At 35.0% G+C, this 20,797-nt stretch overlaps 5 protein-coding genes across 14 annotated transcripts in view; all 5 read right to left on the bottom strand.

The window, feature by feature from the left end:
- Positions 1–285: 285 nt before the first annotated feature.
- Positions 286–20,797, bottom strand: part of LOC132041865 (transcriptional corepressor LEUNIG_HOMOLOG-like) — a 67,761-nt gene continuing 47,249 nt past the window's right edge. The window contains exon 4 of the transcript XR_009411272.1: positions 286–467. The gene's annotated coding sequence lies outside the window, so the exon portion shown is untranslated. The remainder of the gene's footprint in view (positions 468–20,797) is intronic.
- LOC132041859 (transcriptional corepressor LEUNIG-like) lies at positions 500–2,388 on the bottom strand. Its single transcript, XM_059432545.1, has 3 exons — positions 1,758–2,388; positions 1,215–1,332; positions 500–1,114 (listed from the first exon to the last, which is right to left on the bottom strand). Exons 1-3 carry the CDS (start codon positions 1,866–1,868, stop codon positions 1,029–1,031), a joined length of 315 nt encoding a protein of 104 aa, XP_059288528.1. The 5' UTR covers positions 1,869–2,388; the 3' UTR covers positions 500–1,028.
- LOC132041799 (uncharacterized) lies at positions 2,425–13,193 on the bottom strand. Of its 5 annotated transcripts, none has more exons than XM_059432490.1 (11): positions 13,016–13,193; positions 12,775–12,882; positions 11,831–11,912; positions 9,292–9,389; positions 8,657–8,766; positions 8,352–8,567; positions 7,915–7,965; positions 7,644–7,754; positions 3,751–3,903; positions 3,438–3,561; positions 2,425–3,375 (listed from the first exon to the last, which is right to left on the bottom strand). In XM_059432490.1, the coding sequence occupies exons 4-11, from the start codon at positions 9,362–9,364 to the stop codon at positions 3,263–3,265; spliced, it is 951 nt and encodes a 316-aa protein (XP_059288473.1). In that variant the 5' UTR covers positions 9,365–9,389; positions 11,831–11,912; positions 12,775–12,882; positions 13,016–13,193; the 3' UTR covers positions 2,425–3,262. The 5 variants fall into 5 exon arrangements, with proteins under 5 accessions (XP_059288473.1, XP_059288487.1, XP_059288482.1 ...); XM_059432504.1 differs by having other exon boundaries at positions 11,853–11,912; XM_059432499.1 differs by lacking the exon at positions 11,831–11,912 and having other exon boundaries at positions 13,016–13,192.
- The window catches only part of LOC132041757 (uncharacterized), a 19,964-nt gene continuing 15,450 nt past the window's right edge, over positions 16,284–20,797 (bottom strand). For 5 of the 6 annotated variants that reach the window (XM_059432460.1, XM_059432449.1, XM_059432465.1 and 2 more), the window contains 3 exons: positions 17,515–17,627; positions 17,215–17,412; positions 16,284–16,632 (listed from right to left, as the gene is read on the bottom strand). The gene's annotated coding sequence lies outside the window, so the exon portion shown is untranslated. The remainder of the gene's footprint in view (positions 16,633–17,214; positions 17,413–17,514; positions 17,628–20,797) is intronic. The other variant, XM_059432478.1, reaches the window with a different exon arrangement.
- LOC132048146 (uncharacterized) lies at positions 17,836–20,721 on the bottom strand. The gene is made up of 7 exons (XM_059439066.1): positions 20,618–20,721; positions 19,984–20,094; positions 19,677–19,893; positions 19,241–19,290; positions 18,971–19,081; positions 18,324–18,580; positions 17,836–18,227 (listed from the first exon to the last, which is right to left on the bottom strand). Exons 2-6 carry the CDS (start codon positions 20,086–20,088, stop codon positions 18,383–18,385), a joined length of 681 nt encoding a protein of 226 aa, XP_059295049.1. The 5' UTR covers positions 20,089–20,094; positions 20,618–20,721; the 3' UTR covers positions 17,836–18,227; positions 18,324–18,382.

The raw sequence follows: 20,797 nt of genomic DNA, 5'->3' as shown, positions 1-20,797 counted from the left end.
GAACATTTTTGATAACTACATCCTGTCCTCAACTGAATGCTGGAGTAAGTTGAATACTCAAGTAATCATTATTCTCCTAGTGATTGTAGCATGCTGCAATTATTTTGGCGTGAATGAATTGATTTTCTCGTATTTGAAATCTCATTGGTGAAATTTTGTACATCAAGTTATCATTAGTCAAAATTAGAACTATAACTTAAATATAAGGAGGAGCTTATAATGCTTCAAAGTGTTTGCAAAGATCCAGCAATCAACTGAGAGGGGACAAAATGAAGACAATACTGATAAGATCAAGATGTTTATTCAAATTCATTTAATTATTCAATTTTAAATGTTATTTAATACAAGAGTCTAATTAACATTTTAAATATCAACTTCCAAATGATAAAACAGAGTACAGGAGTTTGAAACAATGGTCAAAGTTTGTGGCTGATACATCCTTTCCGATAACTCATTACATTGGAGATCTAATATTCCTGAATTCCCCTCAACAGAGAAGTCATTAAGCAACGCGGAATGATCAGACAAGAGTAAGAAAACAAAAATGTTCAGCTGAAATCAATATGCAATCAGCATTTTTTTATTGAGATAAAAAAATAGCAAGAAAACCGATGGTACTGTCGGAAGCAAACCTCATACCAAAATGTGCACTCTAAGACATATCATTGTGACACCAAAACTCAAAATTGCAGACGTCGCATATTCTTAATGTCTATTATTCCTTTTCCATTTCTTAGCTTTGGCTTGACTAAGGGAGAAGTTCTTTGTTCCTTTCTTTCTTTTTCAGGATGGTTCCATAAGTAAGCATCTTAAGTTAAATTTGTTGTTATACAAATATATAGACATTAATTGAGGCAAGTCTACAAAGAACTTATAGATGAGCTCAACGCTTCAGCATAAGATTTGCAAATTGTGTTAAGCATACCTCATCGGAACCAATCACAAACACTTGAGAGTGCCCAGGGCGGAAAGTGCACGACTGGAACTTATTGCCAGTGGAGAACAGTTCAAATATACACTTTCCTTCATTAATAGACCATATCTGTGGACACAGATGCCAGGTAAATCCCACTCATATCCCAGCATATTGAACGAACGTCTTTGACGTGTCCCTCTAAATCAAAGAAAACGAAATCACATCGATACGTTATAGTAGTGCAACAAATAAGAAATTTAAAAAAAGCTTGATCAATGATCAGGAAGAAGCATCTCACTTGTAACTTTTTTTTGGATGCTGTTAGTCTCGACATCAAAGATATTTACAATATTTTTAGTAGAACTTGCCAAAAAGTGCCCAAGGTGAGGTTGAAATCTAACTTGTCTACTACCTCCCTGCATTTGTACCAAGAGCTAATCAATACAATTTTTGTGAATGAATAGTAGCTAATTCTCTATAAACCACCCTGTTTAGAACACCATACAATGCATTGCTGAATGTGATACGGATGTTGGTTCAATTAACATTAAGAAACCCTTTTTATTTCCTATACTAATCATTTGCATGTGTATTCACATGATGACCAACTATTGATCCTGAAAACCTTGAAATAACAAGAAAAACATTCCCACAATCAAATGCAGGAATTCATGAAAAAACAGATCCAACAATGATTTAGAATCAGGTAATTAAGTAATCTCCAAATTAAAATGGAAACAGAAAAAACAGCTAACTATCAAATTATGGAGCCTTCGTATGTCAAATAGAGATACCTCTTTATCAACATTTAAAAAAAAAGGAAGGAAATAGAGACACCAACCTTAAGAATGAGATTGAAATCACCCCCACAGACATCCCACAGTCTACTCTCATCATTGCTATCACAGGACCTGAGGAGATCCACCTTTGTTGGATGAAAATCTATTGACATCACATGCTCACCATGCCCGAAAAGGTTCTAGAAAGGGTTGCTTGGCTAGATAAGACGAAATGGGGAAACATGGTTATAATAGACACAGATTAAAAGGAAGCAATTCAAGAGATCAAACAGTTTTCATTATCAGAAAGGTCCTGATAGCCACAAGGAAAAGAAAAGATTATCAATGTTAAAGACTACAAGATGTTTTAGCAACAGCATAGTTCCTCAAATGAGACATATTATGGACAGCATAAGTTGATGATGCTGATATTTGTCATATTAGTGATAGATCTGTTGGGTATCCTCAGCGCAGAGACAAGAATGTGACATTGTCTGAACAATTATTCTTGCTAAACAATAATATACATTCTCATCAAATTAAAAGCAAAAGAATAAGGATACATCACACAGATCAGAAGAAATAATGTGGACCAAGAACAACAAAATCATATAACGAGTGAATACATATTCTGATTGATTTAAATATGTGCTAACTGTCATTTCTGAGATGGATAGAACATAAAAAAGTTTAACTCATAGACCCATGCAACCAAGGATCTGCAATTACAACAAAGAGATAGTACCTTGGCTGCATCCCATATCATCACAGTTCTGTCAAAAGAAAATGTTGCAAACACCATTGATTTACCTCATCGGAACCAATCACCAACACTTGAGACTGCCAAGGGTGGAAAGTGCACGACTGGAACTTATTGCCACCGGAGAACAGTTCAAATATACACTTTCCTTCACTAACAGACCATATCCGTGCACGATCTTCGCACACGGATGCCAGGTAATTCCCACTCATATCCCAGCATATTGAACGAACGTCTTTGACGTGTCCCTATAAATGAAAGAAAACGAAATCACATTGATACATTATAGTAATGCAACAAATAAGAAATTTAAAACAAGCTTGATCAATGATCGGGAAGAAGCATCGTACTTGTAACTTTTTATGGATGTTGTTAGTCTCAACATCAAAGATATTTATAATATTTCCGGTAGAACTTGCCAAAAAGTCCCCAAGGAAGTTGAAATCTAACTTGTCTACTACCACCCTGTATTGATTACCTCTTGGTACAAATGCAGGGAGGTAGTAGACAAGTTAGATTTCAACCTCAACTTGGGGACTTTTTGGCAAGTTCTACCGGAAATATTATAAATATCTTTGATGTCGAGACTAACAGCATCCAAAAAAAAGTTACAAGTAAGATGCTTCTTCTTGATCATTGATCAAGCTTGTTTTGAATTTCTTATTTGTTGCATTACTATAATGTATCAATGTGATTTCGTGTTCTTTGATTTATAGGGACACGTCAAAGACGTTCGTTCAATCTGCTGGGATATGAGTGGGAATTAACTGGCATCCGTGTGCGAAGATAGTGCACGAATATGGTCTGTTAGTGAAGGAAAGTGTATATTTGAACTGTTCTCTGGTGGCAATAAGTTCCAGTCGTGCACTTTCCGCCCTGGGCACTCTCAAGTGTTAGTGATTGGTTCCGATGAGGTAAATTAATGGTGTCTGCAACATCTACTTTTGACAGAACTGTTCAGTGCAAGTAATAAGGTTGAAATCAGCTCTTTTCCTCAAAGCATAGATCGAATTACTTGCACTAACCAGACCAGCATCTCCTTGGGGGAAGTAGCTTTTAGTATTGTCCTTTGCAATACCAGCAACAGTAGCTTTCTCTTTCCCAACCTACAGCTCAGCAATATATTAAATGAGCAAGAATAAAGTAGATGAAGACCATACAGACATTGTCCAAGTGACTATAAAGGTGACAGACAAGAACAAACTAAGAAAGGGAAGTCCAATCTCCAAAAACGATGTTGTCAACCACCAGCACATGAACGGCTTTAAGAAGTAGATGCAGAAAAATGATCTTACAGATGCCACAGAACTCAATAGAGTTTTCCTCTTTCTGCCACTCGGCACTGCAGGTTGCTTTCCAGAAATTTTCATAATTCCTCCTATAGGAGCCATTATTTGCTGGTCAGCTGGTAAATTCTCCGAGGTTCTTTGATTTGTATCACCAAGCATCTGTTCAGTGCCAAGAAAAAGTAAGGCAGGAAAAAGATCTCAATCATAACAGTATAGTAGGATAGCCTATATTTTGAGGCAAGAAAAAGATCTCGATCATAACAGTATAGTAGGATAGCCTATATTTTGTCCCTCAATCTGTTGATTGCTGGACTATGCAAATACTTTGGAGTATTTTGCCTCTTTTTCTTTCTGCTTCATAGGTTCCTCCTTTTAAAGTTGAGTTTTAACTTACGGTTCTTATTTTGACTATTAATGTACAAAGTGTTACAAGAGATTTCAAAGACCAGAAAATTCTGAAAACCAATTCAAGGTCTATTGCACGGCTAAAATTAAGTTTGATTGCTACAATCCTGTAACGACCCGTTTGGTCGTTTAGCACTTTTATGCCTAATATCTCTAAAACACCCTTTTTGTGGTCTAATTTTGGTATCTATAGCTTGCGATAATCGGTGATTCGGTTATTTAATTGACAAGAATTTTAGACCCCGTATTTTATACGTCGAGTGATTCGCGAAAGAATCAACGTGAGATAGAAACCTCGGATTTACTTAGTATAAAAATGTTATTGGAGATTAGGAATTACTTAAGTGTGGTGTTAAGTAAAAATTGGTGACAATAATAAGCCAACAAGAGCCTCAACATCCAAGGTAAAAAGGATGACTCAAGTCATCTAAAATAAGGCAAATGGAAGACATACAAGTGTGAAATTAAATGTTGATTCATCCACTACATTTTCAACATATTGTGGACAATTAAAATTGGAAGAAACTTACATGTTACATTCGGCCATAGGGCTGAAAATTTTGAGGAGAAAAAGTTGAAGCATACAATTGAATATTTGAGCATCCACTACTTTATGAAAGTATACATTGTTTTAGGAGGACATAACATGGTGGAGGGATCATTTCACATTTAATATTGCTCATCCATCTTGGCATGATTACAATAGACAAAGGGTGGTGCATGAATCATTCAACACACATAAGATTGTCTTGTAAACAATTGAAAAGAAAGAAGAAAAGAGGAACAAGGAGGCTTATGGCCGAAAGTGGTGAGGCAAAATATTGAAATTTTGTGTAAAGTTAATTGAGTGCTCAATGTCATGAGTGGAGCATGTGTTGTATCCAACTTGTAGGCATCATAATTTAACAAAATAATGACTAAGGAATCAGCCATTACATTTATTTTCAACTTCACAACAAAGAAAGAAAACCTAGAGGAGAGAGGGCAAGCTCACGGCCAAAGGGCTGATTTTGGAGCTTTTGTGTGTTGATCAAAAAAATTATTTTCCAAGGTGTTTCAACCCTTTAGAAGGTCCCTAAAACGTGAAGATAGTCTTTGGAGCAACAAGAACCATTTTCATCTCAAGTCACCAACTCTAGCCAAGTAAAGAATTCAAGTGGTCAAGGTAAGATCTAACTTTCTTTTCATGTATTAAGGGTGATGTAGATGTGTGAATATAAGTTGTATGCATGAAATAAGGTGTGTTGATGTTGGAACATGGTAATAGTTATGGAGTTATATGGGTTGATGTTGAAGTATGATTGTAACTTGACGAACATGAATCGCATGCATCAAATCATGAAAGTTGGTGTTGGAATGTTAGTTAGTCGTAGGGACTGTTTTTGGTGAATTTAATGGACTGATTTTCTTTAATAAATATAGTTGTTACTATCATAGATCTCATGGTAAAAAGAATGAAAAGAATTAGAAGGTTAAAGGTGAAGTTATGTTAGTATGAAAATGGTTGAATCTATGATTTTATGTGAGTGATGTTGAAGCATGGTGTAGCCGTGTGTGGACTGTTTTTTGGAAGAAGTTAGTGAACTGTTTTTACTTGATATTTTGATTGTCATTATCATGAAATTTATGATGGAAATGAAGGTGTTTAATGGTTGGAGTTGAAACTAAAGTCATTTGTGAGTTGTTATAAGGATTATAAAAATGACGATATAGCGTAGTTGCGTATGAATTGATGTTGTACTTATCGTGTGGATAGCTGGTCGTAACTTCTGAAATTATATGAAAAGAAGACATGAAATGATGTATAAAAATCACATGTGGTTGGCTTAGTATGTTCGTAAACATTTGCAAGAATTCGAACATCGTTATGTTGTCGGTTAGGGACTGTTTTGGACATGTTGTGGTAGTGGACTGTTTTGGACTTATGCTTTCATTAAGTTGGAAAGAATAATTATAAGTTAAGAGTATACACCATATTGTATGTTGGATGGAATGTTATAAGTTGTGACATACAAACGTTAAAGCTACAAACTATTAGAAGTAACTTGAGAATGTCGTAGCCGTATGTGAATCATTATTGCATGTCATGAATGTGGGCTGTTTAGAATATAAATATAGCGATGTATGGGTGTCCTTAGAGTCGTATTCTAACGTAGATCGCATATTTTATAGATTTTGATCGTTCGCAGGCTCTACGCAAAGGAAGACATTAGCTTGATTGTTCGTGGCATCCGCTCGCATTGAGGTAGGTTACGGTCTACTTTAGTTAGACTACGATTAGAGAATCGTATGTAGTTGTAGAAAGTGACGGGGGACAGATATAGGCCTTCGGGCATGAAGTAGAGGTGATTTCGGTTAGATTGGCTTTGTTAGTTGCTATGTGGGCTTGTCGCCATATGTGTTATTTTTCGTGATTATGTTTTGTTCGTATCTCCGTCACATACTAGCTCGCTCACCGTGTGTAAAGGAATGGTAACATTAATATGACTTGTATTGGTTGACTATATATTGATGATATTGTTGAATCGATATCACGCATGACATGTCTTTTATATTATTGTTGTGATGATTGGTGAGGTGAGTGATCGAGAGACTCCGAAAGGAGATCGAGAGTGACGGAGAGAGACTCCGAGGTCTTTGGGAGAGGGTAAAAGAGAGATGAGTGTTTGTTGCCGAGGTTTTCTTCGGAACAATGGAGTGTCGATGCCCTAGGTCTTACGGGATCGTGAGAGTGTGCTCGTGATCCGAGGTTATATTCGGAGCGAGTGGTACATGGACTTCGCGGGTCCCCAGCGGGTTGACCGCCGAGGCATTGCCATAGCATGTGTGTACGGGAGTGGAGTGTGAGAGGTGACTATTGCGTTGCATTGCGTTGCATTCATCCACTTATATATTTGACCGATCATTTGGTGAATTATATCTGTCTTGGTTGATTTCATGATTCCTTTACACCTTACTTGTATTGATATGTGACCATAGTTTTCTATGTGCTACTTGTTGGTTTTGACTTCTTTGCGTTATCTAATCATTGTCGGCCTACGACATTTACAAGTGTTTAATCGATACTACTCTTGGCCGCACTTTTGTTGAGTGCGTAGTACGAGGCTCAGGTTCTAAACCCGTGGTCGATACGTGAGGGTGACATCTTTTAGTTATTCGGGGTGAGCTACGTCAAAGGACCCTCCTCTATCTATTCCTCGTTTTTGTATTCGACGACAATATGTAGCCTTCGGGTATTTTCGGACTTCTATTCTGTCCTATGTTAGCGCTCTTGTACCCTTTGACCAGATTTTTGGGATTGTCGTGACATTTCTTGTTATGATAAGTATTTAAAACTTGATAACTTATTCTTAAATAAATTTTCCGCTTATTTAACTTGTTAGTAGTAATATGGTTCGCCTACTCGAAGGGATAGTGTAGGTGCCACCACGACTCGTGAATTGGGTCGTGACAAATCCCTAGGAGCGAAATCATTACATAAGTATTCAACTTACTCCTGCATCTTTTCCACTCGAGTCAGCTTGAGTGAGCATACTAAAGAAATCACCAGAACTTGCAGGGGCAGGAAGTTTGAGCATATCCAATCTTTGAACTGCTACAGTATCCTGTTGAGGAAAGGATGTAGTTCTCAGAAACTGTTCCTTTTGAGCTGGCACTATTACACTGGGACATGGGGAATTGAACCAACTCCCTGGGTTGAATATGAAAGGAATGAACTAACTAAAAGTTATACATTTCTATTGAGCAAAAGTTCAAGGTACTCACAACAGATGGCCATCCTTGATGAGATGCTTGTTGGAGAGACCTGTTGTTCCCGGCGGGTACAATCGAAGAAAAGATCAACAGAAAGTTTTTTAACAAAAAATATAAAGGATGAGGAGATCTAATAGTGCATAAAAGTAACAGCAGAATTAACAAAGTAAATAAAGTGGCTAATCTACTAACCGGATGGCACGTGGTACAAATTATCAACAAGAACAACAAAAAAACAAGCCTCAATCAGAAGCTACTTGGCAACATCGTAAAATCTACATGTCACGACATTTTTGTGGCTATAAACCATGACACTAAAGGTAAAATGAAATTTTCAGTTAATTTGTTCCTAAAAAATATCATTCATTTTTAACAGACAAAACACGAAGTGTCGCATAACATGACACAGAGGAACTACATGTTTTATGTGTTCCTTGATTTTTCTTACCAAAGTTGGAAGGGCTCTCACGTTCTGACAGGTAACTAACTCCTCTTTGAGTGACCATGTACACCCCATTGGGAGGCTCATATGTGCCAACCACGTCATGTTTGATTAATTTGTCATAGCGCACAAGTGGTTTACGTTTCGGCACAATATGATTAGGAACATAAGTCGAATTTTCAGGATTGATTTTAGGCACAATAGCATCCACTGTCTGCTCAACCTGAGAATTTAGAAATCAAGCATTTAGTTTGCAATTATTTCATATTAGTTAAACTTGAACATGACATAGAAAGGTTTTATAGGTAACACCTTATTGAAGGATTCGGCAGCGAGTAGAGCAACCTCAGGGAAGCTAGAGCTGAGTATTTCATTAAATATATTCCACCACTCAAACAGAAATCCTTCCGGAGCATTAATAGCTGAACAAATCACAAAATTAAAAATCACTGCTCCAAACCTTAGCATCACACCAACACTTCACAACTGCATTATACATGCAATAAAAATTACTACGCCTCAGTCCCAAACAAGTTGAGGTCGGCTATATGAATCTTCGCTAACCATGTTACTCAATGTAAATTCATCTCAGGCCAATACTATAAAAAAATTAAAAACATTAAGAAAAATACTGAAGGGCAGTTAATACAGTACTTTCATTTCATATACATGAAAGTTGCACTTTAAGAACATCCAACATTAGATAACTAAAAAGTACCAGATGATTCGAAGAGAATGACCTCAATTTATTAGCAAAATTTTCAAGAACAACATGATAAAAAATCTATCATATCGTCATGTGTAAGAATTCCATACTAAACATAATAAACTTTTCGACCCTTTCAAGATAAAGAAGAATCATTACTAAAGCACATATTATAATTCATTAGAATATCATTTTTAGCATCTGATTAAAATAATAGAATTCATTAAAAGGAGATACTTACCAACAGGATTTGGATTAGCAATTATTTCTCTGGCAATTACCTTACCCGTCTGATGGAAACCTTTCTTAGTCATGTAATCAAGAACGACAAGTTCAAGTCTGAAAAATACAAACAAATAATAGAAAAGAATGAATAAAAACAGTCAAACAAAGAAAAAAATCATATATGCACACCCAAAATCAAAAGAAAAGTAGACAAGCACAAATTATCAGGAGTATCGATCATTAAAAATATTAAGTATAAATAACAAAGGCGAAGTAGTTTTTGCTATAAAATAACTGGCGAACACGTAAAAACTTACGAGTGTCGAGCCTCCAAACTGCCCGTGATCACGAAAACAAAGTGCTTCTTAACCACAGAATAGAGAAGAGAAAGAAGGTTCGAGCAAGAACAACCGGGAAAGATGAAGAAAGAGTCTCAAGAACCAAATCCCACTTGGATTACCGACAGAAGAATACAGAGAGAGAATTGAAGTAAGAGAGTGAAAGAATTGAGTTGAGGTAAGGTGAGAAATGAAAGGTGGAAACTTTGTAAGGGGTTTCTAAGTAGCTTGAAGAGAGGATAGTACAATGCAAAAGCGTAAGGAAAGAAGAGCAAATCATTCAATTTAAATAGAGAAGAGAAGAAGAGAGACAGTGGTGGTCCTGAGGGTACCACATACAGTCAGAAGGTCAAACATTTTTTCCGCTTTGTCAACTAATTAATTTCAAAAACGAGTTACCAAAATGTGGTAGTCAAGTGAATAAATAGATCTTATGGCATTGAATTTGTATGATCCTTATTACATAATCCTAACCAGAAAAAATTAATAAGATTATATCGCTTAGGTAAGAAATTAAATTATTGTTAAACAGATATCAATTTTTCTTTAAGTAATTGGATTGCACGACTGGTGTAGTGGGATTTATGAGATCCCTCAACATTTAACTAGAGATCTCGGGTTTGCGTCTTGGGAACGGAGAAATCCTTGGTAAAGAGCGTTTCCCCCTTAAATGGTCCTATACGGTGTGCATCTGGATCAAGCCAATAGGTTCCGGATACTAGATAGTTATACTAAAAAAAAAAATGCATTGTATTGCCATTTAAAATCTATCAAGTGGTTATTAATAGTAATCATAATGTGTCTTAATAGTTGTTAGAATGTACTGCAAATTACAATAAAGGAAGGTTTTCATTAGCTCCAATATTACATATATGAACTTAGATAAATGTGGTAAGTTAGTAATATCTATACATTATGCAAAGATTAACATAGTATTTCTATTAAAGAAGCATTCAATTATCCAGTGTACTAAAAGATATCACTTCGTTGCTTAAGCGATGGAACTATGCGAAGCAACGGATTATTGCTTCACAGCTGAAGTCATGCGCTTCAAACAACGATATGTAAAGTGATCCCAATAACAAATAGTCGATTCTTTGAATCTCATTAAAATCAATAACATCCTGTTGAAGTTAAATTTAATATTAAAAGAGCAAACATTCAATAAATACAGAAGAGAAGAAAGGAAATGGTGGTCCCGAGTGTACTGGGGTAAAAATAACAATCACACACTCAGGTAAAAAAGAAACTTAAGTTTTTTTTTTTATTATTTGTCAATTTAACCTGTTTTTTAAGTGTTCTTTTTATTGAAAACTACCATAAAGAAAAACAAAGAGAAAATAAAGAGGTGTTAATGCAGATCAGAAGCAAAGTCAGAATAGAAGTCAATTCTAAGATGGAAACAGAGTAAGAAAACGATGAATTAATTGCTTGTCCAAGTCGGAGTTTTTAGGTGAGAAACAGACAGCAGCTTTCATTGCAATATTTAACCCTTAAGCTTCAAACAAAAAGAAGTGACGATAAGTTGGTGGATCTTCATAAATTTGAGCTAATATAATAGACTTTTTCACAATTGGACAATCACTCATTAATTTTGTGCAAATACTATTTCAGTTTGTGAGCAAATTTTGCGTTGAATTCCACGCAAGATGTTTAAAACTCACAACTACTTCAACAAGAAACAACCGCCCCTCCCTTTTGGCGTTTTGATTTAACGTATCCAAATTGACAGTATAAAAAAAAGTTTTACATTGTCACTGTAGTTTACCTATTTTACCATATTATCTTCAATCTTTTTATGCTACACTATCAAGCTTATTGTAGGCTATTTGTTAGTGTAAAAATCATATTTTTACTACACTGTATAAAATAAAAATTGGGGAGTTATTGTCACGACCCAATTTCTGATCAAGCAGTGACCGGCACCCGGTGCCTTAACTTGACCGAGCGGATCATCTTGGCTTTCTAAAATGTTCTTATTTAAGAAAAATGTGTGACTCAATGCAATTCTTTGAAAAGTAAATATAGTATTTGGATCTCACGTTCAAGTAAACATTCTGAAAATTTATATAGATGTGTTTATACACTTTCTTATCATTGAACAATATAATGCATAATGTGAATACATAACTCAATTCTAAGACTATCTATGAAGCCTCTAAACTGAAGATAGTGACTACATAAAAGAAATAACTGAATAGGAATATGTGTCCCCACTGAAAGGAAGAAGTGGAGCTACCAAAAGCACGGGAAGTGAGGGATCTCTAGCCTATAGTCTGCTCGTCTGCAAAATTGGTCCCTACGTTGTACCGCAGACCAACGTAGGTTCCCAAATGAGAATGTCAGTACAATCCACCGTACTCAGTGAGTCTCAACATCCCCTCACTAAATTTGGAACGAGATTTAAATAAACATGTACGTAATAACATTAACTCTGAAAGGGAATAGTTCATAAAAAAACTCATCATGTAAATAATATCACATTTAAGCAACCACCACTTAGTATTTCTTATTTAAGTACATCCTTTGCTCTTTAGCTTTTAGATAGTTTAGTCGACTGAACTTTTCTTATGCCCAGCTGTGACGATAGTAACCCTTTATACGGCTACCAAATCTTTTGTGCCTCATTATGAAAATATTAGCAGCCCTAGGTAAAACTGCTTTTAACCCTTTATATGGTTACCCTTCATGTTGTATCTCATTATGGAATAATTAGTAACCCTTTGTACAGTTACTCGTAGCCAATTGTACGGCCACCAAATCTTTGTACTTCTTTATGGAACATAATTATGGCACTTAAAGCACATCATAGCGTTCTTCGCTTTAAAGCATAAAAAGTCAAATCTTTACACATTTCATAGCAAGTATAAAGAAACTTCGAATCTACATAATTTTATCAATAAATATGGGCATGAAGACTCGGCTTTGAAAGCTTAAAAGGACACTTCTTTCATAAATTGATAACATGTATAACTTAGCTCTAATAATCATGGATACTATGAGCTTACTCACTCTAATTAAACTCGTACTGATGTTATCATTGTCAAAAAAAAAAAAAAAAAAAATTAAACTCGCAGTATCATTCAAAAACATTTAATCAAAATATTATGGGCATGACTTTCGTGAGAAAAGAACTTAAGTAAAGATAAGTCTTAACTCACCTCAAAGCATTTAACTTCAATTCACTTCTTCAAGTTCCCAAAATATTCAACACAGATAAGTTCTGGCATGGGGTTCGTTTCCAATGTCCAAACCAGTCACTAAATACCCTACAAGATCAAATAGGGCTATCAAATAATAACTCTTTAATACAAAACTCATCTTTTTCACCAAACATCTTTACAGTATCAATGATGGTTTATTATATGGCACCATGATATCAACACAAAGTGGAACAATTACCTTGGCAATTAGAATCCAATTCTTATCTTATGGATCATTAGATGGTTTTCTTGAAAAAATCATTGGGCGATTAGACCAAAGAGGGAACTGCTACGGCATGGCCTTAGTTGAATATATATATATATATAATTAAAGAAAACTGTATAGGGTTCAATTTGTAAAGCAGCAAATTGGGCCGTTACAACTATTATCTTGACATCTTTTGGGTGCAGTATATTTCCATTTCCACTACAAATAAATGACCAAATAGTATATACTACTCCTTATAATAATTGCAGGGATCTAGTAGCTCAGTTAGTTGGCTATCTGAACTTTCACCTTGTTGGTGAGGGTTCGAATTCCCACATTGTAATCCCCTCCCTATTTCCCCTGAAAAAAGAAAGAAAAAAAAACTCCCTATAATAATTACTCCGTCCATTTAACTAAATTCCAAGTGGTCCCTTAAAATTTATTTGTATACTCATATCGTCTTGGGACTTAGAAATTTATTGCTCTCGTATAATCGTCATCTAATGAGTATTAATTCAAGATTTTTAGGAGCGTTAAAATAGCTCGAGACTTCACAGTCAATCAATTAGAGAAGTATAAGGGTATTGACTAATTTTGAAATACTTGGATTATGTGACTATTGATAACAAAGATTAAAAGGTATGATATAATTTAGATATGATTTAATTGTTGCTACCTCTACTTACCATTTTCGAAGGTCAAGTATTTTATTTATTTTGTCAACTAATTAATTTCAAAAAGTAGTTACAAAAAAAGTGGTAGTCAGGTAATTTATAGCAATAGAACTCATGGCATTGAAATTAGGGGCGTCAATGCTTTTGTAAAAATCGACTTAACCGATCGAAAAGTACCGAATGAATTATTAGAAATTGTTAATAAAACCGACGATTTTTATATAAATTTCTGACCGTACCGAAAAATTGGGTAGATTTTTATTTTATAAAAATCAACAAAAAAAATACCGAACCGTACCGAATACATTTAAATGTGTAAATTAAATCTTATATATTAAATTTAAATTAATTAAAACATTAAGTTTTTCGTCTTGTGCTTGCTGTGATGGAAATGACTACAGGTCGGCAACAAGTAATTCACACTTAAGTCCCAACTGTGAAAGCTGTTATGTTACCTCCATTGAAATTAAATTGGCTCTAGCACCTCAAGCAGTAACCACTAAGTTACAAGGTATTCCAACGATTTTGAGTAGCAAGCTACAAGGTATTAGATATCTTTCATCTTGTATGATTTAAATTATTTTATTTGATACTGAATCTTATTAGACTTAGTTCTTGTGTCTCATCTTGATTGATTACTTCCACTCATGTGATCAATTTTTTTTGTCTTTATTTAATATTATCTTACATTACTATAAAATAGTAGATGGATCTCGATTCTTATCATGATTCATGTTTTCCTTGATTCTTTACCTTTTAAACAATAAAATGTCTAGAGAGTTTTTTTCAAAGGCTTATAAAAGCATACATGGTATTGTGTACAACTTTTACTTGTGACTTTTATATGACCTTTTTTTTTTTTTTTGTAAAATACCGAAATGATGGGACGGCTTCAAAAAGTCTAAATTTGATTATACAAAATAAAATAACCGAAAAATTGATATGGTATAAATTTTATAAAATAACCACCCGAACCGTACCATTGACACCCCTAATTGAAGTTATGCCACCCTTCTAGGGGTTTTTACGCTCTAGACCGAAAAATTGATAAGATTATATAGCTTAGATAAGAAATTAAATTATTGTTAAATAGATGCTATTTTTCTTTAAGTCATTGAATTGCACCACGGGTGCAGTATGGATGAAATCCCACTACACTTAACTGCATGTCTCGCATTAGCGAATGACAAACCATGGTAAGGAGTGTTTCCCCCTTAAATGGCCCTATGCGACGTGAATCTGGATTAGTCGGGCCAATAGGTTTCAGATATCATGGTTATATTAAAAACAGAAAAGGGCTAAAATGCCCCTAACCTATTGAATTTTGCTCAAAAATACCTTGCTCCCCCATCTATTGGACCAAAAGTGCCCTCGACGTTATCTTTTGGCTTAAAAATGCCCCTAACCTATTGCATATTGCTAAAAAAGGCCTCCTTCCACCTATATTGGATCAAAAATATCCTCAATGTTATTTTTTGGCTTAAAACTATCCCTAACACTAATGGTGTACTATCGAAGGCTATATAACAAGCTATTTGGCATTGTATGATATTGGTTCAAGTGTTAATCCAATGTGAATTAAATTACGAACGCAAATGTATTGATCAGACCGCCCATATAATTAAACATGACTTCCTGATTATTAATCGCTCATAAAGAGGATGTGCAACTCAATTCAACATCTTTCACAAACTTGTTCTAACCATACCATTTTGAAGCATACAATTAAAAGAAAGTGACCAAGAGACTGTAACATTATTTTCTACCAAAAAAAAAATCTATTTTTTTCTTTCCTTTCTCGGTTCGGCAAACTTCTATTAGTCTATTTTGAAGAACAATTCATCAAGTATATTCAACTATTTGAGAAAATCACGTCCCAAACCATGCGACAAATCCACAAAAAATCGAAGAAAATTGATTAGAAACCTTTTCAGTTGGAACACCCATAAAATTCAACTAAAATTTCGTGAACAAAGATTGTTAAAAAACCAATCAAATATTAAAGACTTGTCACTTGTTTAATGTATTTTTTATGCACCCATAAAAACTTATTTTCCTTGTTTCTGAAATTTCGAACACAAATTAGTTGAAGTAAATACCGCTTGTTACAGATATTTTTTAAAGAATGTTTTCCATGATGTCTAACATTTTCCATGATGTCTAACACTACTAGAAATAGGTTTTTCCCACCGACATTCAGTGAGAAATTTGTGCTATAAAACATGATTTTCCCACCTCATTGCTACCGAACCAGCTCACTGGGAAAGTGCATGGGAAACAGGTTCCCATTGAAACGTTAAGAAATTTCCTAATTTTCCGCGTGAAAACACTACTATTTAGGTTTTTTCCATCGACATTCAGTTGGAAATAGCTACTAGACATTTTTTGGTGGGAAAATAGAAATTTTTTAATAGTGTAATTAGCAAGAAACTCCTGAGATCAAAATTGCACAAGAAAAAAAACAGTTACAATTAATATAATATCAAAGCAAAAAGATAAAATACCAAATCAGATTATGAACTTCCTCTTTATCTTTCTTAAACAATGATGGTAAAATCTACAAATAAAATTAGTTGAAAGCCAAAAAATAAAGAGGGGGGGGGGGGGGGTGGTTGGGCGTTCCAACCTCAGAAAGAAGTGCAGTTAGAACAATATATGTCCCAAATGCACCCTTGTTAGTTGTTAGTGAAATGGTGGATGTAAACTGTGGTTCATTCAGATATTGATGTAGTTTGGATAAGAGAAAGAAGAAAGAATGACAGTTGTATCTTGACCAAAAAGAAGCATCATCCATATCTTGATGCACTAGTCATGACTCACTGAAGCTATGATTCCTTTCGAAAGTGAATCTGCTAATGAAGAAATTACACCAGCATGTGCACTATATTACCAAGTTATGTTGCTCTGGAAGTTTGGATTCCACAACTCCAAGAACTGCAACAACATTCGACAGGTATCAGATGAAGGAGGAAAAGAGAGAAAAATCAAGGACTATTTATGTGATAAGTTTTAAAAATGAACTATTTCATTTGACCCAACTACTCAGTTTGAAGATCTAATATTCCTGAATTCCCCTCAACAGAGAAGTCATTAAGCACCGCAGAATGATCTTACACGAGCAGGAAAGCAAAAATGTTCAGATATAATGAATATGCAATCAACATTTTCTTTATTGACATAAAAAATAGTAAGAAAAACAACGGTACCGTCGGAAGCAAACCTCGTACCAAAATGTGCACTCTAAGACATATCATTGTGACACCAGAACCCAAAATTGCAGACAGTCGCATATGCTTACCCTCATATTATTCCTTTTCATTTTCTTAGCTTTGGCTGCCAAAGAGAGTTCTTTGTTTATTTTTTTTTCTTTTTCAAGATGGTTTTCAATATCTAAGAATCCTAAGATAAATTTGTTGGTTTGCATATATATGGAGACATTAATCGAGTCAAGTTACAAAGAACTTATCTTGGAGTTCAAAGCTTCAGCAAAAAATGTCCAAATTGTGTTAAGCATACCTTATCAGAACCAATCACCAACACTTGAACGTACCCAGGGTGGAAAGTGCTTGACTGGAACTTATTGCCACTGGAGCATAGTTCATGTAGACATTTTCCGTCGCTAATAGACCACATTCGTGCACTATCTTTGCACACGGATGCAAGGTAATTCCCACTCATATCCAAACAGATTGAACGAACGTCTTTGACTTGTCCCTATAAATCAAAAAAAACGGAACCACATTGATATGATATAGTAATGCAACAAATAAGAAATTTGAAACAAGCTGGACCAATGATCAAGAATAAGCATCTTACTTGTAACTTCTTTTGGATGTTGTTAGTCTCGACATCAAAGATATTTATAATATTGCCGGTAGAACTTGCCAAAAAGTCCCCAAGTTGAGGTTGAAATCTAACTTGCTACCTCCCTGCATTTGTACCAAGAGCTAATCAATACAATTCTTTGTGAATGAATAATAGCTAATTCTCTATAAACCACTATGTTTTAAGAACATTTTACTATGTGTTACAGAATGTGATATGGATGTTGGTTTAAATAACATTATGAAATCACATTGATACATTATAGTAATGCAACAAATAAGAAATTTGCTTGATATGGATGTTGGTTTTAGTTTTCTTTGATTTATAGGGACACGTCAAAGACGTTCGTTCAATCTGCTGGGATATGAGTGGGAATTAACTGGCATCCGTGTGCGAAGATAGTGCACGAATATGGTCTGTTAGTGAAGGAAAGTGTATATTTGAACTGTTCTCTGGTGGCAATAAGTTCCAGTCGTGCACTTTCCGCCAAGGCACTCTCAAGTGTTAGTGATTGGTTCCGATGAGGTAAATTAATGGTGTTTGCAACATCTACTTTTGACAGAACTGTTCAGTGCAAGTAATAAGGTTGAAATCAGCTCTTTTCCTCAAAGCATAGATCGAATTACTTGCACTAACCAGACCACCATCTCCTTGGGGGAAGTAGCTTTTAGTATTGTCCTTTGCAATACCAGCAACAGTAGCTTCTCTTTCCCAACCTACAGCTCAGCAATATATTAAATGAGCAAGAATAAAGTAGATGAAGACCATACAGACATTGTCCAAGTGACTATAAAGGTGACAGACAAGAACAAACTAAGAAAGGGAAGTCCAATCTCCAAAAACGATGTGTCAACCACCATCACATGAACGGCTTCAAGAGGTAGATGCAGAAAAATGATCTTACAGATGCCACAGAACTCAATAGAGTTTTCCTCTTTCTGCCACTCGGCACTGCAGGTTGCTTGCCAGAAATTTTCATAATTCCTCCTATAGGAGCCATTATTTGCTGGTCAGCTGGTAAATTCTCCGAGGTTCTTTGATTTGTTTCACCAAGCATCTGTTCAGTGCCAAGAAAAAGTAAGGCAGGAAAAAGATCTCAATCATAACAGTATAGTAGGATAGCCTATATTTTGAGGCAGGAAAAAGATCTCGATCATAACAGTATAGTAGGATAGCCTATATTTTGTCCCTCAATCTGTTGATTGCTGGACTATGTAAATACGTTGGAGTATTTTGCCTCTTTTTCTTTCTGCTTCATAGGTTCCTCCTTTTAAAGTTGAGTTTTAACTTACGGTTCTTATTTTGACTATTAATGTACAAAGTGTTACAAGAGATTTCAAAGACCAGAAAATTCTGAAAACCAATTCATGGTCTATTGCACGGCTAAAATAAATGCAGCATGCTACAATCCCTAGGAGCGAAATCGTTACATAAGTATTCAACTTACTCCTGCATCTTTTCCACTCGAGTCAGCTTGAGTGAGCATACTAAAGAAATCACCAGAACTTGCAGGGGCAGGAAGTTTGAGCATATCCAATGTTTGAACTGCTACATTATCCTGTTGAGGAAAGGATGTAGTTCTCAGAAAATGTTCCTTTTGAGTTGGCACAGTTACACTGGGACATGGGAATTGAACCAACTCCCTGGGTTGAATATGAAAGGAATGAACTAACTAAAAGTTATACATTTCTATTGAGCAAAAGTTCAAGGTACTCACAACAGATGGCCATCCTTGATGAGATGCTTGTTGGAGAGACCTGTTGTTCCCTGCAGGTACAGTCGAAGAAAAGATCAACAGAAAGTTTTTTAACAAAAAATATAAAGGATGAGGAGATCTAATAGTGCATAAAAGTAACAGCAGAATTAACAACGTAAATAAAGTGGCTAATCTGCTAACCTGATGGCACATTGTACAATTTATCAACAAGAACAACAAAAAAACAAGCCTCAATCAGAAGCTAGTTGGCAACATCGTAAAATCTACATGTCATGACATTTTTGTGGCTATAAACCATGACACTAAAGGTAAAATGAAATTTTCAGTTAATTTGTTCCTAAAAAATATCATTCATTTTTAACAGACAAAACACGAAGTGTCGCATAACATGACACAGAGGAACTACATGTTTTATGTGTTCCTTGATTTTTCTTACCAAAGTTGGAAGGGCTCTCACATTCTGACAGGTAACTAACTCCTCTTTGAGTGACCATGTACACCCCATTGGGAGGTTCATATGTGCTAACCACGTCATGTTTGATTAATTTGTCATAGCGCACAAGTGGTTTACGTTTCGGCACAATATGATTAGGAACATAAGTCGAATTTTCAGGATTGATTTTAGGCACAATAGCATCCACTGTCTGCTCAACCTGAGAATTTAGAAATCAAGCATTTTAGTTTGCAATTATTTCATATTAGTTAAACTTGAACATGACATAGAAAGGTTTTATAGGTAACACCTTATTGAAGGATTCGGCAGCGAGTAGAGCAACCTCAGGGGAAGCTAGAGCTGAGTATTTCATTAAATATATTCCACCACTCAAACAGAAATCCTTCCGGAGCATTAATAGCTGAACAAATCACAAAATTAAAAATCACTACTCCAAACCTTAGCATCACACCAACACTTCACAACTCCATTATACATGCAATAAAAACTACTACGCCTCAGTCCCAAACAAGTTGAGGTCGGCTATATGAATCTTCGCTAACCATGTTACTCAATGTAAATTCATCTCAGGCCAATACTATAAAAAAATTAAAAACATTAAGAAAAATACTGAAGGGCAGTTAATACAGTACTTTCATTTCATATACATGAAAGTTGTACTTTAAGAACATCCAACATTAGATAACTAAAAAGTACCAGATGATTCGAAGAGAATGACCTCAATTTATTAGAAAAATTTTCAAGAACAACAAGATAAAAATCTATCATATCGTCATGTGTAAGAATTCCATACTAAACATAATAAACTTTCGACCCTTTCAAGATAAAGAAGAATCATTACTAAAGCACATATTATAATTCATTAGAATATCATTTTTAGCATCTGATTAAAATAATAGAATTCATTAAAAGGAGATACTTACCAACAGGATTTGGATTAGCAATTATTTCTCTGGCAATTACCTTACCCGTCTGATGGAAACCTTTCTTAGCCATGTAATCAAGAACGACAAGTTCAAGTCTGAAAAATACAAACAAATAATAGAAAAAGAATGAAATAAAAACAGTCAAACAAAAGAAAAAAATCATATATGCACACCCAA

This window comes from Lycium ferocissimum, chromosome 2, assembly GCF_029784015.1.
Source record: "Lycium ferocissimum isolate CSIRO_LF1 chromosome 2, AGI_CSIRO_Lferr_CH_V1, whole genome shotgun sequence".
Classification (NCBI taxonomy): Eukaryota; Viridiplantae; Streptophyta; class Magnoliopsida; order Solanales; family Solanaceae; genus Lycium; species Lycium ferocissimum.
The sequence above is the reverse complement of the archived record's forward strand: the minus strand, read 5'-3'. Positions and strand labels throughout refer to the sequence as shown.